Source organism: Nicotiana tabacum, chromosome 10 (genome assembly GCF_000715075.1).
Source record: "Nicotiana tabacum cultivar K326 chromosome 10, ASM71507v2, whole genome shotgun sequence".
In the NCBI taxonomy this organism is placed as follows: domain Eukaryota; kingdom Viridiplantae; phylum Streptophyta; class Magnoliopsida; order Solanales; family Solanaceae; genus Nicotiana; species Nicotiana tabacum.
The window spans coordinates 5099034-5113397 of record NC_134089.1 but is presented as its reverse complement, the minus strand read 5'-3'; the positions used below and the strand labels follow the sequence as shown (position 1 = coordinate 5113397).

General features: G+C 32.8%; 1 protein-coding gene and 1 long non-coding RNA gene across 2 annotated transcripts; one reads left to right on the top strand and one right to left on the bottom strand.

Moving 5' to 3' along the window:
* Nucleotides 1–276: 276 nt before the first annotated feature.
* Nucleotides 277–3229, top strand: LOC107761164 (uncharacterized). The gene is made up of 4 exons (XM_016579346.2): nt 277–662; nt 1555–1665; nt 2735–2815; nt 2940–3229. Exons 1-4 carry the CDS (start codon nt 426–428, stop codon nt 3012–3014), a joined length of 504 nt encoding a protein of 167 aa, XP_016434832.1. The 5' UTR covers nt 277–425; the 3' UTR covers nt 3015–3229.
* A 7255-nt stretch (nt 3230–10484) lies between these two features.
* On the bottom strand, nt 10485–14090 carry LOC142164583 (uncharacterized). Its single transcript, XR_012695335.1, has 3 exons — nt 11934–14090; nt 11736–11822; nt 10485–11129 (listed from the first exon to the last, which is right to left on the bottom strand). It is a non-coding gene; the product is annotated as an uncharacterized LOC142164583 (long non-coding RNA).
* Between the last annotated feature and the right edge of the window lie 274 nt (nt 14091–14364).

Genomic DNA, 14364 nt, shown 5'->3' with positions numbered 1-14364 from the left:
TAATTTTTAATACACCACACTAAAAAGTAGATAAGAAATATTATCTGCATAATTAATGCTTGCATTACTAATACACCTTATTCCGCACTATTCTTAAACACCCTCCCAAACGACCCCTAGTGTAAAATCTCAAATCTTTACTTAGAAAATCACCCACAGTATTTTAACTATTTATACTTTTCACCCTCTTTTGTGGGTCATACTAGAAAAAATGAAAAAAATATAGAAATGTGCTGTCATAATAACTTTAAACAATAAGGGCAGTCCCTTTGTAATTTGTACATAAGCACAACCCTGCAACAGTAAGAGAGAAAAAACGGTCCATTCCAATCATAACCAAAGCAAAAAGAAAAAGATAGTGGAGACCAAAAACAGAGAAAAGAGAAAGAATTGAAGAAATAAAGAAAATTTTGGTAAAAAAAAAAATGCAGAATCAACAACAGCTACAAACACTGATGCAATCAACAAGTCAAATTTCAGGAAGTTTGAGTTTTAATGGAACATTAACAAAAGAAGATGAAGAAATGTCTAAATCTGCACTTTCAACTTTCAAAGCTAAAGAAGAAGAGATTGAGAAAAAGAAACTTGAAGTTAGAGAGAAAGTTCAAGCTCAGTTGGGTCGTATTGAAGAAGAAACTCGCCGTTTGGCCATTATTCGCGAGGTTTGTTTCTTCATTTTTTTTTTTGGTTTTGGCTAAAGCATTTAATTTTCTGAATATTATTTTTTTCTTTTTGTAGTATATGGTTTTGATTTTTTAGCTCAATAACTTGAAATATCTTTAGATTTGTTTTGGGTTTTAGGAATTTTTCACATATTAAGGTGAAAATTAGGCCATTATTCGCGAGGTTTTTTCCTTTTTAAAAAAAAAAAATTATTCTTGAATTTATAACTGGAAAATTGACCCTTATTATTATTATTATTTTGTTTTTTTGTAGTATGCGGTTTTGCTATTTAGCTCAACAAATTGAAATAACTTCAGATTTGTTTTGGGTTTTGGGAATTTTGACATATTAAGGTGAAAATTAGAAAAATAAGGCAAAGGTATTGCTAGTTTAATTGAAAATTTTGTTGTGTTAGTCGAAAAACTGTGAGGGAAAGTGAGAAATTTAATTTACCATAAATATAGGAAAAAAATAGAAGGATTAATTATTTGGAACACAGATTTGTTTCTTTATTTCAACAAAATCTAGAATTTTGGGTTAAATTAGTTTCTTTATTTTAACAAAATCTAGATTTGCATTTCTGTCCTTTTTCCCCTTTCACTTTTTTGGGATTTTCCTACTTTTTTAAGCCAAAGAACTCTGATCTATATTATTTCCCTCTTTAAATTAGTTTTTTTCAGCATATTATTGTGTTTGAAACACGTACCACACTACACAATTTGATAAATTTGGTAGGTTAAAATTGGTATAAAATTTTGGTAATTTCGACTGTTGGAAATGGTAGCTCTGATGAGTAATTAATAGGAAAAAAAGGAAAAAAAAATTAAGTTTTGTTCAAAGTTTATAGAATACATGTATATATATAACATTAAATTACAAATAAATTATCAGGAATTAGAAGCATTAGCAGATCCAATGAAGAAAGAAGTTTCAACGGTCAGAAAGAGGATTGATGCAGTCAACAAAGAGTTAAAACCTCTTGGACAAACTTGCCAAAAGAAGGTATAAAATATATTTCTCACTATTTTCTTGAATTTACACCAATTTTGTGTATATCTATGCCATGTATTTTTTGTCACAATTTTTTGTTAAACTGTTTATTTTTTCATTTTTTTTGGGCATGGGGTCAGGTTGGTTGGGTGATTATTTTTGTAAATAATATATATTGTTATAAGGAACCAATATTGTTATTTAGGGGTATTCACGGAAAATCGAAAAATTGAAGCAAACTGAAAACCGGATCAAACCGCCAAAGAACCGGACAATTTCTTGGTTTGTTTTTGTTTTGAATTTAAAAACCGGCCAAATTTGGTTTGGTTTTGGTTTGAAGCAAAAAATAACTAAAAAAAAAGAAGAGTCTAGTTGCTTCCCGTTATTATAATCTAGTTCTTTGCCTTTATATTCTAGTTTGATTGGTAGTCTTGAGTCCAAGAATCCATATTTCATGTTAAAAATAACTTGTCTTTTGAGTCATTAAATTTTATATCACTATTTAATTTCAGTTATCATCAAAATAGTGTATATCTCATACTCCCTCCGGTCCAAAATAAGTGATTTTTTGGATGTTTTCACACAGATTAAGAAACTCACTTTTTAGCATTAATTAGCAAAGAAATTGACCCTGTTAATCTTTACTATCTCACATAAACACTCCTAACACATATTCCAACACTATTTACTCCAAGGACAATGTAGGAAAAAAATAATTAATTCATTTTTGAAATCTGAAAAAATCACTTATTTTGGACCGCAAAAAAAAAGAAAACCAAAAAATCACTTATTTTGGACCGGAGGGAGTATTTAAGAAAAAGTGAACAAAGTTAAAAACCAGACAAAAATCGAATCGATAAAAAAATGACTTAATTGGTCGGCTTTGGTTTCGATATTTGAAAAATCGACTTAATTGGTTTGATTTCTTTTTAGGGAAAAAACCAATCGGAACCGAACCATGAGCCCCCTTACTGATAATATTTCAGCTGAATTTAGTTAACTGCTGAGATGGGATTTAATACTACTGATATAATATCTTAATTAATTATTTGACAATAATCATTTCAATATGTGACTACAGGAAAGAGAATACAAAGAAGCTCTTGAGGCCTTCAATGAAAAACATAAGGAGAAAGTACAGCTTATATCAAGATTGATGGAGGTAAATAATTATATATTTACTGAATTTATTGATTTTCCTGTTCCTACTATTTTTCTATATGTGCATTTAAAACTCTTTTCTATGTGTCTAAATCTGTATGTATGTTTTATTTTTTTACGTATAGTTGGTGGGCGAAAGCGAGAAAATGAGGATGAAGAAGTTGGAAGAGCTGAGCAAGAGTATAGAAACAATTCAATGAAAAATTACCTTAAAAAAAGCTCAGTGACTAATTAGGTTTGTGTGATATAATTAAGATAATCGAAATTTCTATTTATATATTGGCTGTTTTTGTGTTGGTTGGATGTATTCAATTTTTTCTGTTTTTTGTTGTTTTTCTGTTCATTTTTAGCCTTTGAAGGATGATTAATCATCAGTTTCTAATTTTAGGTTTTGTAAACAAGTTTGTAACTAAAACAGGTCTCAAACTGTGGATTCTTTTCTATTCTCTTTTTTCATATCTCTGCCTTTTGATATGTCTCTTGTAGTTGGTGAAATTGTATCAAATTGTCTTACATTTTATTCATGGAGCTCTGTCGTAGTAGTTTGACTGGACACAGAATTTTAAAAAAAAAATGATTCGCTTTTGAATTTAGAGGTGTTAAATTGGCTACTACTACTATATGTTGTTTCTTTTGCTTTAGTTTTCTTACTGTCTTGTTGTTAATGTTTGTTGCTACTGTTTTTTTCCCCATCTTTTCTTGAGCCATATTTATCGAAGACTGTCTCTCTACTTTATTAAGGTAGGAAGTAAGGTCTACGCCGAGGCGGATCTAAGATTTTAGTTCTATGGGTTCAGCATTTAAAGTTATGAGTTCATATTTACTATTTATTGTAATTTTAGTGATTTTTTACACATAATTTGTGCTCTGCGTCGAAAGTTCTAGGTTCAGTTGAACCTGATAGTTCTACTGTGCATCTGCCCCTGGGTCTACGCACACACTATCCTTTCCCAACCTCAATTATGAGATTACACTGAGTTTGTTGTTGTATTTGTGGACATGAAAAGCAAAATCTGTTTGACTATTAAGATTATGTTATTTAGTTTTGACTGGAGTATTGTTACGCAATTGTGGATTTCCAAATGATCTATTTATATTTATATTTATATAGAAACGTTCAACAAAGATTGGACTTTTAAATTGGGTGGTTGACATTATAAAAGAAGATATCTAAGACAGAAGTAGCCAACGGAAACTATCAACTTTTAACCAGAAATAAATTTGGTACCTTGATTTGAATGTTTGTGATATCACTTGGATTAGGTAACGGTCGACTTTCCTAGTTTACAACTTCTGCAAGTTATTTATGTCAACTAGGATCATGTACTTCTAATTAAAATCTTTACTCATTTTAGTAGGGTGTGCATTCGAATCGGTTTATCGATAAATTGAATCGATTATTTGTTATCATTTTATCGAAATCGGGTTATCGATTTATCGATTTCGATTTTGTCCTCTTCGATTATCGGTTTATCGATAAACCGATAAGATATACTAAAAAAAAATTTATTTTTTATTTTTATTATTCCATAATATCCTTTCCATAACCCTAAGTCCCTAACCCTATTATTTCATCTACCACATTTAAGGAATGATCATATTTAAAGCTCAAGGAAATGAAGTTCAAATTAATGGAAAATAGAATTAGCCATGATGACATATTTTTTTTTTTTTTTTATATCGTTGGAGTGTTGGTGACATACATTTGATCCCTTACTTTAGTTTCGTTGCATGTGCTTGTTGACACAATTTTTATGTTATAAACGGTGTTCGTCTTATTTTAGCTTCTTTTTGTCCATATTAGTTAGGCGTGTTTATAGCAATATACTTTCCGTGGAATACCGCAAATTTTCTTATTGGTGTAATTAATAACCGAATCGATAAGCCTCAAAAATCGATAAATCGAAATCGAAAAAATCGAAACCTTATTGAAACGATAACGATTAGCATACGTACAAGTCGATAATCGATAAGTAATTATCGATAAGATTAAAATCGAATCGATAAATCGAATGTGCACCCCTACATTTTAGTTTCACATTGAGGTGGGGATTATTTAGTTCATGAGTTCCAAAAAAATTATTTCTTAAATTTCATATTTGATCAAATATATTAACATAAAGCCGGGCTAAAAAAAATTTGTAAACCCTATCTGGGAAGGATAGGGTTACGCAGACGTTACTCTTACCTTTGAGCAGGTGCGAATTTAGGGGGATGGAAAAAGAATCCTATCTGGGAAGGATAGGGTTACGCAAACGTTACTCTTGACCAGGTGCAGATTTAGGGGGCGGAAGGGGGTTCACGTGAACTCTCTTTACCGAAAAATTATACTGTATATATAAGGCAAAATTTATGTTTTACTTTAATATATTATGTTTTGAATCCCCTTAACACAGCCCAAAAGCATAACTTAATAGTTAACGGGCTTCAAAACTTTTGTGAGGTCACTGGTTCAAGTCCTACAACCACAATTTGTTTTTTTAACATGCGTTATTACGCAAATATACCAACAAAGACGGATTCAAGATTTTTATATGTATAAGTTCCAAAAAAATTTATTTCTTAAATTCTTTGTCTAATCAAATATATTAATATGCAGTAAATACATAATTTCAGACACTTAGGATTCTTAGAAGGCTATCATGAAAGGTACAAATAAATTTTTGGTCCTTCACTATGTCCTCCTAGTGCCTGCAAGCTATTTCCTTCTCTCCATAATACGTGATTTTTCGGCCTTTTTATTTTAGTTCAAAATAAATATTTTTTTTATATATATAATTAAGAATGAATTAACTTTAATTTTTCAAATATGCCCTTATTTACACGTCTTAATATACCAAGTTAACAATATATAAATTTTAATTGAAGGTAATTTAGTTAAAATACTTATTTTTTTTGTAGCAGTTAATATTTTCTTACGGGTTATGTCAAGGCTAAAAAATTACTTATTATGGATCGGGAGGAGTATTGATTATTGATTAGGCCATTGTACTATTTTCTAATGTAGACTTGGTTTTCAAGTATGTGCAAAATGATTGGCGTCAAAATTATGAAAAGCTAGAGAGTTAGTAGAAGTATAGGAGAAGTCTCTAGGAAAGAGCAAAGGTTATTAGATTCCATTGGGAATTAAAGCTATGACAAAAAAGCCTAACTTTAAGCTACAAAAGCTAACCACTTTTCCTATAAAAGGTAAAGCTAAATTGATTACTCGCTAGAAATTAATCAAGCCATTCAATTCTTTAATCGTCATTAGGGCTTAACCATATCTTCCAAAAATTTTACTTACTTTATTCTTTGTGACGTGTCTAAATAAAGCTTAGGTAATTTTATATAGAAAAAATCATGTATTCTATGAGTAAAAAATTAATTTAATACTTGTAAGGGAAACCTGAGCCTTACATCATTGACATTTGAGGAGTTAAATTTGTAACAAAAAAAACAAAAAAGAATACTGTACAACTATTCCTCATACCAAACATTGATTTAATTATCGGTTCAAAATGTGAAAACATTCAGCGGCGGATTTATACTAAATATTGATTTAATTATCGGTTGAAAATGTGGAAACAACCAGAGGCTGATTTAGAATTTCTATCTATACCAAATATTGATTTAATTACCGGTTCAAAATGTGGAAACAGACAGAGGCGGCTCTAGAATTTCTAGTACATAGGTACACTACTAAAAAAATGTATCTAGTGATAATTAATCCTTATCCATTCAATCTTCTTGGAGTATAGTTGTCAACCGTTAATATTATACCAATTTAGAAAATATGTTCATAAAATATCTTATTTTACGAAGAGACCATTGGTTTACGTGTCCCGTAATTACACCTATAAATCCGTCCCTGAAAACAGTCTTTAATAGAAATGCACGTAAAATTGAATAAAATGAATCTAATATCATCCGTCCATTCGACGAACTCCGAGCGTATACGTGGCAGAAGCATAATGAACTAGATTGCCTTATTTATTTATGAGAATAAGAAAAAGAAAAAAAGAAGAGAGAAAATAATTAAAATAGGCAGAGAACATAACCGTTGGAGTATACAAATTGATACCAAATACAACGTGTTTGGCAATTTGAATTTCCTCACAAAAACATGAAAGTACTGACCCGTGAAAGACGAAGCCAAAATCTTTCTTTTCTCGTATGTTCCAACGGTAATATAAGTGTCTAATCACCAAAACAAGAAACGAGAATAATATATTAGTCCTTACTTGATGGTTGTGTTGTGACAAACATTAAGTTTATAGATTTCTACGGCGATCAAGTAAAAGTTAATACATTTTATAATAATTGGACCGACAGACTGAATTTTGAGCTAAATATTTTTGTACGTTTAGTGAATACTTTATTACATTACAAGGTCTAAGCAAAAATTACTGAATTTACGTAAATCCGTAATCATCGCACTAGATCCGCCCTGGTTATATTGAAATTGAACTTTCATATTTTATAGTGTACAACAAAACGCCCATATCCGCAAATGTTCGTTCAAAGGTAATTCAAATATCTAAAATCCTGTTCGAAAATAATATATTAAATAGAAGTACAATTAACTCAAGCTGCCCATCTAATCGGTTAAATTAAAAATAGCCGGTGGAGGTATAATATATGCATAATATATGTATATATATATATATATATATATATATATAATTAATGTATAATCTATGTATATGGTTAGAAAAAGTAAACAATGAATATGACCGGCTATTGTGTAAAGATCCCTCATTCTAAGCTAGAGACGTGTGAATACATTATCCTTAAGGATATTTTATTAATTAGGCATTTTCCGCAGGATTCAAAAAAACTCTTTCAGTAATTAATTGGCGAAAGGGAATGAGAAAATCTGTTTGTCTTTATGTAACCTATAGGTCACGAGTTCGAGTCGTAGAATTAACCACTAATGCTTGCATGGAGTAGACTATCTACATCACACCTATTTAGAGTACGGGTCTTCTCAGACCTGCGTAAACACGAAATACTTAGTACATCGAACTACCTTTCATTAGGATGTTTTCACAATAGGCCTTTATGCTAGATCTTGGGATGCTTATCTTATGGAATCAATGTATCATACTTTCTTGTTGTCCTACTCAAGTATATCTGTCAAATTTTTGGTTGGTTGCGGACACAAAGCAAAATCTGTTTCTGATACAACAACAACAACAACAACCCAGTATAATCCCACTTAGTGGGGTCTGGGGAGGGTAGTGTGTACGCAGACCTTACCCCTACCCTGGGGTAGAGAGGCTGTTTCCAAATAGACCCCCGACATCTTTCCCTCCAAGAACTTCCCACCTTGCTCTTGGAGAGACTCAAACTCACAACCTCTTTGTTGGAAGTGGATGTTGCTTACCATCAGAGCAACCCCTCTTGTATATATATATGAATTCTTTTGACTGGAATACTGTTTTTATTCTGAACGAAATTAAGGAATTCTAATGATTGTTTTTACTGGAATGTTGCTTCAACTCAAAGTGAGCTCAAGTCAGATTGGTTTTTCTCTTTCCAGAATTTGGTTGGTGCAAAGAAACTATGATAAAAAGACAATCTTAGATGGATCACAGACTGTATTTTTCCATGACCTTTCGCTTCTGAAAGCGTCCTTCCTTTTCAATGTCCCGACATATATCTAATGCATTCTTTTCGATCTTGTGACCTATATAGGCTTGCAAAACATAGGCTAATGAGCGGTACATTGGATACCGATTTAATCTCGACAGAAAAAAAAGGAAGTACATCCTTAACAGTCTCTATTCCTGACGTGAATGGTCGCTTTCTTGAAACTAATTCATAGGCACTTTCATTTGTTAGACTTCACATATTATATAAATAAATAGTTGAAGTGTGTGATAGAAAACGAAAAAACGAATTGATTGACTATTGAGTGCAAACTCTTAAATAGACGATTATGGGTAGTTCAAGTGCGCTTAGCATTAGGATTGTAGCCAACAAGCAAACAACTCAAATTGATTTTCTTTTTTATTTTTGTGTCGAAATTATGGGTAGCAGCTACTATTAGTATGCCAGTCTAAGACTGTTAGTAGAGGTAGGTCGTAGAGATCTATGAAGGGCTATATTTAGCATAAATAGCATGGTTAATTATAAAATAGCGTGATGGCCGTAAGAAGATCATAAATAAGGTAAATAGTCTGGAATGAGTTAAAATTGGATTTCGGCATCACATATATATATATATATATATATATATATATATATATATATATATATATATATATATAACATGTGTGCCGTGAGTGAGAGGGTGGTCGTAGATCATCCCTCAACTCTTCTTTCGAAATTATCGAACATGATGACTTATCGGCTTGAGGCTTCTTTTCTTTTCAAGCTAAGTAGAAATTTCAGAAGAGAAGAAAAGTTCACATAAGGTTCTTCAATAGTATGCTCGGTTCCCGAGGTTCTACCAGTGCAGGGCCCAGTTGCCATTCTCCCACAAGCAAACAACTCAACTTGATTTTCTTTTTTATTTTTGTGTCGAAATTAGATCTTGACTAGGATTATTAACTTTTATTTCTTGAACTTCTTATTGAATTTAATAGAAAGGCAATATCAGAATTTAGAATTTAAACTAGAAATCAAAATTATATAGACACTATGAGTGTAAATTTATTTATTATAATTGGTCATTTATCATGTTTTTGGGGGTAATCAACTCACGTTAGTTATGGAAGGTTAGCTTTGATTAATTTTTACGTAATTTGATAGTGAACATTATTTTATAATACTAATGCATAAAAGTAAAACTCTTAAAATTAATAAATGTCAAACGGGGGTTAAGTTCTAGTTCAATTTAGGTCCTTCACTCAACTTAAATTAATAAATGTCAAATGGGAGGTTAAGTTTTAGTTCAATTTTGGTCCTTTCACTCAACTTCCTTGGGTATTGTACTATTAAATTCTATCCGTCCTAATTTATACGACAGTTTTTGCTTTTCGAGATTTATACTATGTAAAACTTAACCAATATTTTAAAATATATATTTTCATCATATTGACATAAAAAAATTACAACTTATATTACTTTTCGTATAGTTTTTGAATAATTTAAATTTAAATTTTAAAATAACGAGTTAATCTAATCCAATTTAGTTAAAAATACATATCATATTAACTTTCAAAAATAAAATGTATCACATAAATTGGGACGAAAGAGTACCATTCTTAGCCTTTTAAGTAGACTTGGCATTCTAAGCTCAAAAATCTCTAGTAAAAAGCAAAGATTAATAAGTATCACAACTAAATGGTCACTTAGTTAACCTCTAGCAAGAAATTGAAGTCATTTAATACTTTTAATAAGTCTTTATGAAGGGCTTAATCTTACCAACAAGGTTGCGATAGAGTGATACATATTCTTTCATATCCTTAATTAGAGGTCTCAGGTTCAAGCCCTAGTTATGAAGTCACCTTGTCGGACTCCAATTGCAAGTATCAGACACCGAATAAAAAAAGGCTTAATCTTAGTGGCATAATCTTCTAACATTTTGTCTTATTCTGTTGCTTGTGATGTGCCTATATACACTTGGTCAATTTTACATTGCGAACCATTTAAGTATTCTATGAATCTAACCAATTAATACATGTTAGAGATAACATATCTACTCACGACCAGTGACGGAGGCAGAATTTCTTGCTACAGGGTTCAAAAAAGAAATAAGTTAAAAAATTAGAAAAGATTATAGCCAATGGGAATTTAACTTGTGACCTCACAAAGATTTTGAACTTCTTAACCACTAAGCTATGCTTTTGGGCTGTATTAAGGGAATTCAAAATATAATATATAGAGGTAAACAACAAATTTTACCTTATATACACGGTGTAGTGTCTCCCTTCACAAAAAATATCAAGTTTCCTTCTCAGAAGTTCAGTCTCGTCAGTTGTTAGTGGTTTCACTTCAGATTTATCATTATCCCTAACATAATAGCACTCATCAGTTGCTGGTAACTTCACAGGACATGGACGAGCCGCGACAACAGTATATCTTTGCATTCCAAGCTGCAAATACGAGGGACAGCCCGGTGCACTAAGCTCCCGCCATGCGCGGAGTCCGGAGAACGGCCGGACCACAAGAGTCTATTGTACGCAACCTTACCCCACATTTCTACAAGAGTCTATTTCCACGGCTCGAACCCATGACCTTCTGGTCACATGACAATAGCTTTACCAGTTACACCAAGGCTCACCTTCAGATATCATCATCAGTCTCATCTCAACCACATATAACACGTCGAGGCTCGCCCGGTAGAGCTTCCCTTTGGTCCCAACACCTCTCCTTCACATCATCCTCTGTAACAGACATCAAAGCAGCAATCCCATAAGCAATTAAACCATTCTTTTGCTAACATCATCATATGATACGAATAAAAGGGTAAAACAAGTACCAACAAATAACCAAAAGAAAAAAAAGGAAAAAAAAGCTGTATACAGTATAGTGTTCTTTTCAGCTTATTTTGCAGCTTTCTCTTGAAATCTCAAACCTATACAGCATCTCCTTACATTCTTTCTGTTTTAAGACTAATGGTAGCCATACTAATTTCACACAAAGCTTCAACCCAAGATCTTTAACAGTAAAATGCTTCAATAAGTATCCCTATAAACACATAATCAAGGAGCAGAATCAGAGGCGGAGCTAGAGTGCCAAGAGCGGGTTCGACCGAACACAGTAACTCTAGTTCGAACCCTTTATTTGGCTTACAAAAAATCACGGAATATGCATAAATTATTAATTTAGAACCCAAAAACTTAAGGCGATTACAATTCCGAATCCATAAGCTTGAAATCTTGACTCCGTCTCTGAGCAGAATCCTCTAATTGCTACACTAATTCAGCTACCAAAGCTGATGATCAAATTTTTTTAAGAAAAAAATGATTTTGGGTTTGTTAGGAAATTACCTGCGGCATTACTATCATTTTCTGCAGCTACCGAACTTTCCATGGCTCAAATACTCCAAAAACAAAGATCCTCAATAAATCTGAGTCCTGTAAAATTAGAAAAAATTAGTATGAACCAACTCGAAGAAAAAAAAAGGATTCAAAATTATGCAGATTGAAAAATTGGGAAAATTGGAAGAAACTCTAAAATCTACAAACCAATCAATCAATGCTCTCCCATTGGCTAAAAACGACCTTCCCAAAATGATTGGTATCTCTTCATCCACTTGACAATCAAGAATGACAAAGTCTGCAGGGAATAGAAACTTTCTCACTTGAACAAGCACATCATCAAGAATTCCTATCGGTCTTTTGACTGTGCGATCAGCCAGTTGCAGCAACATTGAGGTCGGTCTAGCTCTGCCAATGCCTAGTTTTGTATAGATTGCCAAAGACATCAAGTTTATACTGGCTCCAAGTCACACAATGCTTTAGTAAAAGCATAACTCCCGATAGTGCATGGGATAGTGAAACTACCTGGATCAGACACCTTTTGAGCCATAAGCCTTGTCACTACCGCGCTGCAAGTTTGCGTCAGAGTTACAGCGGACAGGTCCTGGAAGTCAAATTTTTGCGACATCTGGTCTTTCATCATTTTTGCATACCCTGACATTTCCCTCAAAGCATCCATCAACGGAATATTCAATTGAATTTGTCTGAGCATTTCCATGAATTTTCTATATTGATCATCTTTCTTTTGCTTTGCGAACCTCTGAGGGAATGGTGCAGGAGTCAACCTCTGCCCACTGCTTTGTGTCTTTTCTTTGCTGGAAGCTTTTTCTACTGCCTGTTCTAGGAGTTGTTCACCTTCCTTCTCCTTACCCTTGTCAACTTGTGCCTATTCAATTACAACCTCGGTGAGCTCTGCTGACTCATCTGTCTCTAATGTAACTGGAGTAGTTGGCGTTGTCTCTCTCCTAGATTGAGCAACTTTTTTCTCCCTGTCTAAATCTCTTCCATTCTTGAGACTCACTCCCTGACATTCGTGTGCAGCTAACTTCTCTTGCATCTTTCCATTTGTCCCAATGAGTTATTGCAGCATGCCCCTGATATGTTAATGCTATTGACAACAAAGAGTAGTAAGTGACTTGGAAAATCTGTATTTTTATTGATCATAAAAGCTTGCTTAAATACATAAAGTCAGTAACTGACTATCAATAAATACTATTAAAAATATGCTAAACAACTCTATTGCTAACTAAAAAGGAGGAACATAACTTGAAAATAGCTAACAAACTTTCAAAAAGAAAAACAGAATCCTAAATATTTGCAAAAGAGTCAACACAATCTGGTGTGTATTCCTCAACTTCTGCAGCCTAACTAAGCTCCTGATTTTATTGACTGCAACAACATTGCAACTTTTGAGGCAACTGAAACACTCCTCCTGCCTCAAGAATTGCAGACTCCAAGTTTGCTTCTAAAAAACTCAAATCTATTAACATGAAATGGCTTTGTAAACAGATCATCAATTTGATCTTCTGACCTGAAATACATCAATTTCACCTCTCCTCCTTCTTGCACTTCCCTAAGAAAGTACAATTTGATATTAAAATGCTTGGTTTTACCATGAAAAACTGGATTATGAGAAATTGCTATGGCTGTCTGATTATCCACAAACACTTATGTGCTTGCTTGTTGCTTCAAATCAAGATCTAACAGGATTTTCCTTATCCAAAGAGCTTGATTAACTGCTGCAGCTGTAGCAATGAATTCAGTTTCTGTAGTTGACTGTGCTATGATTTCCTGCTTCTTTGAGCACCATGAAAAACATCCTGAGTCAAGGCTAAAACAATAACCTGAAGTTCTTTTCATATCATCAACTGAACCTGCCCAATCACTATCAGAATATATTGCAATTTGAAAGTCTGACACTTAGAGAACTTAATACTATAGTCTAAAGTTCTCTTGACGTACCTTATAACTTTTTTGGCTGCTTTCATGTGCGTTTCACTCGCACAATTTAGAAATCTGGACAATACACTTACTGCCTGAAGAATATCAGGTCTAGTGGCAGTGAGGTACATAAGACACCCAATCATACTTCTGTAACTAGCCTCGTCAACCTTGTTACTACCATCATCCTTGACCAGCTTCTCATTTTGATTTATTGGAGTGTTCATAGGCTTGCAGTCTTCCATTTTGAACTTCTTCATAATCTCTCTTGCATACTTCTTTTGGCAAATGAACACTTCATTTTGAGTTTGATGAATCTGCATTCCAAGAAAGTAAGACATTTCTCCCAAGTCTGTCATTTCAAATACTTTCTTCATTTCTTCCTTGAAGTCCTCGATCATTTCAAGGTTGTTGCCTGTTACAAGAAGATTATACAACAACAACAACCCAGTAAAATCACAATATCAGAATCTCTTTTTCTAATAAAGAGAGTTGATTCACTTAAGCTTTTCTTAAAACCTAAGCCTTGCAAATGCTCATCAATTCGACTGTACCAAGCCCTCAGAGCTTGTTTTAAACCATAAATGACTTTCTCTTCAATAGATAAACTTTATCTTTATGTCGCCTTACAGAAAAACCTTGAGGCTACTCCACATAAATTTGCTCCTGCAGAAAACCATTTAAAAAAGCTGACTTG

Excerpts from the sequence above, each read along its gene's own strand:
- LOC107761164 (XM_016579346.2), top strand. The coding sequence starts at position 426 with ATGCAGAATCAACAACAGCTACAAACACTGATGCAATCAACAAGTCAA. Across the intron at positions 663-1,554 it reads GTTTGGCCATTATTCGCGAG|GAATTAGAAGCATTAGCAGA; the intron begins GTTTGTTTCTTC and ends ATAAATTATCAG. Across the intron at positions 2,816-2,939 it reads TTATATCAAGATTGATGGAG|TTGGTGGGCGAAAGCGAGAA; the intron begins GTAAATAATTAT and ends TTTTACGTATAG.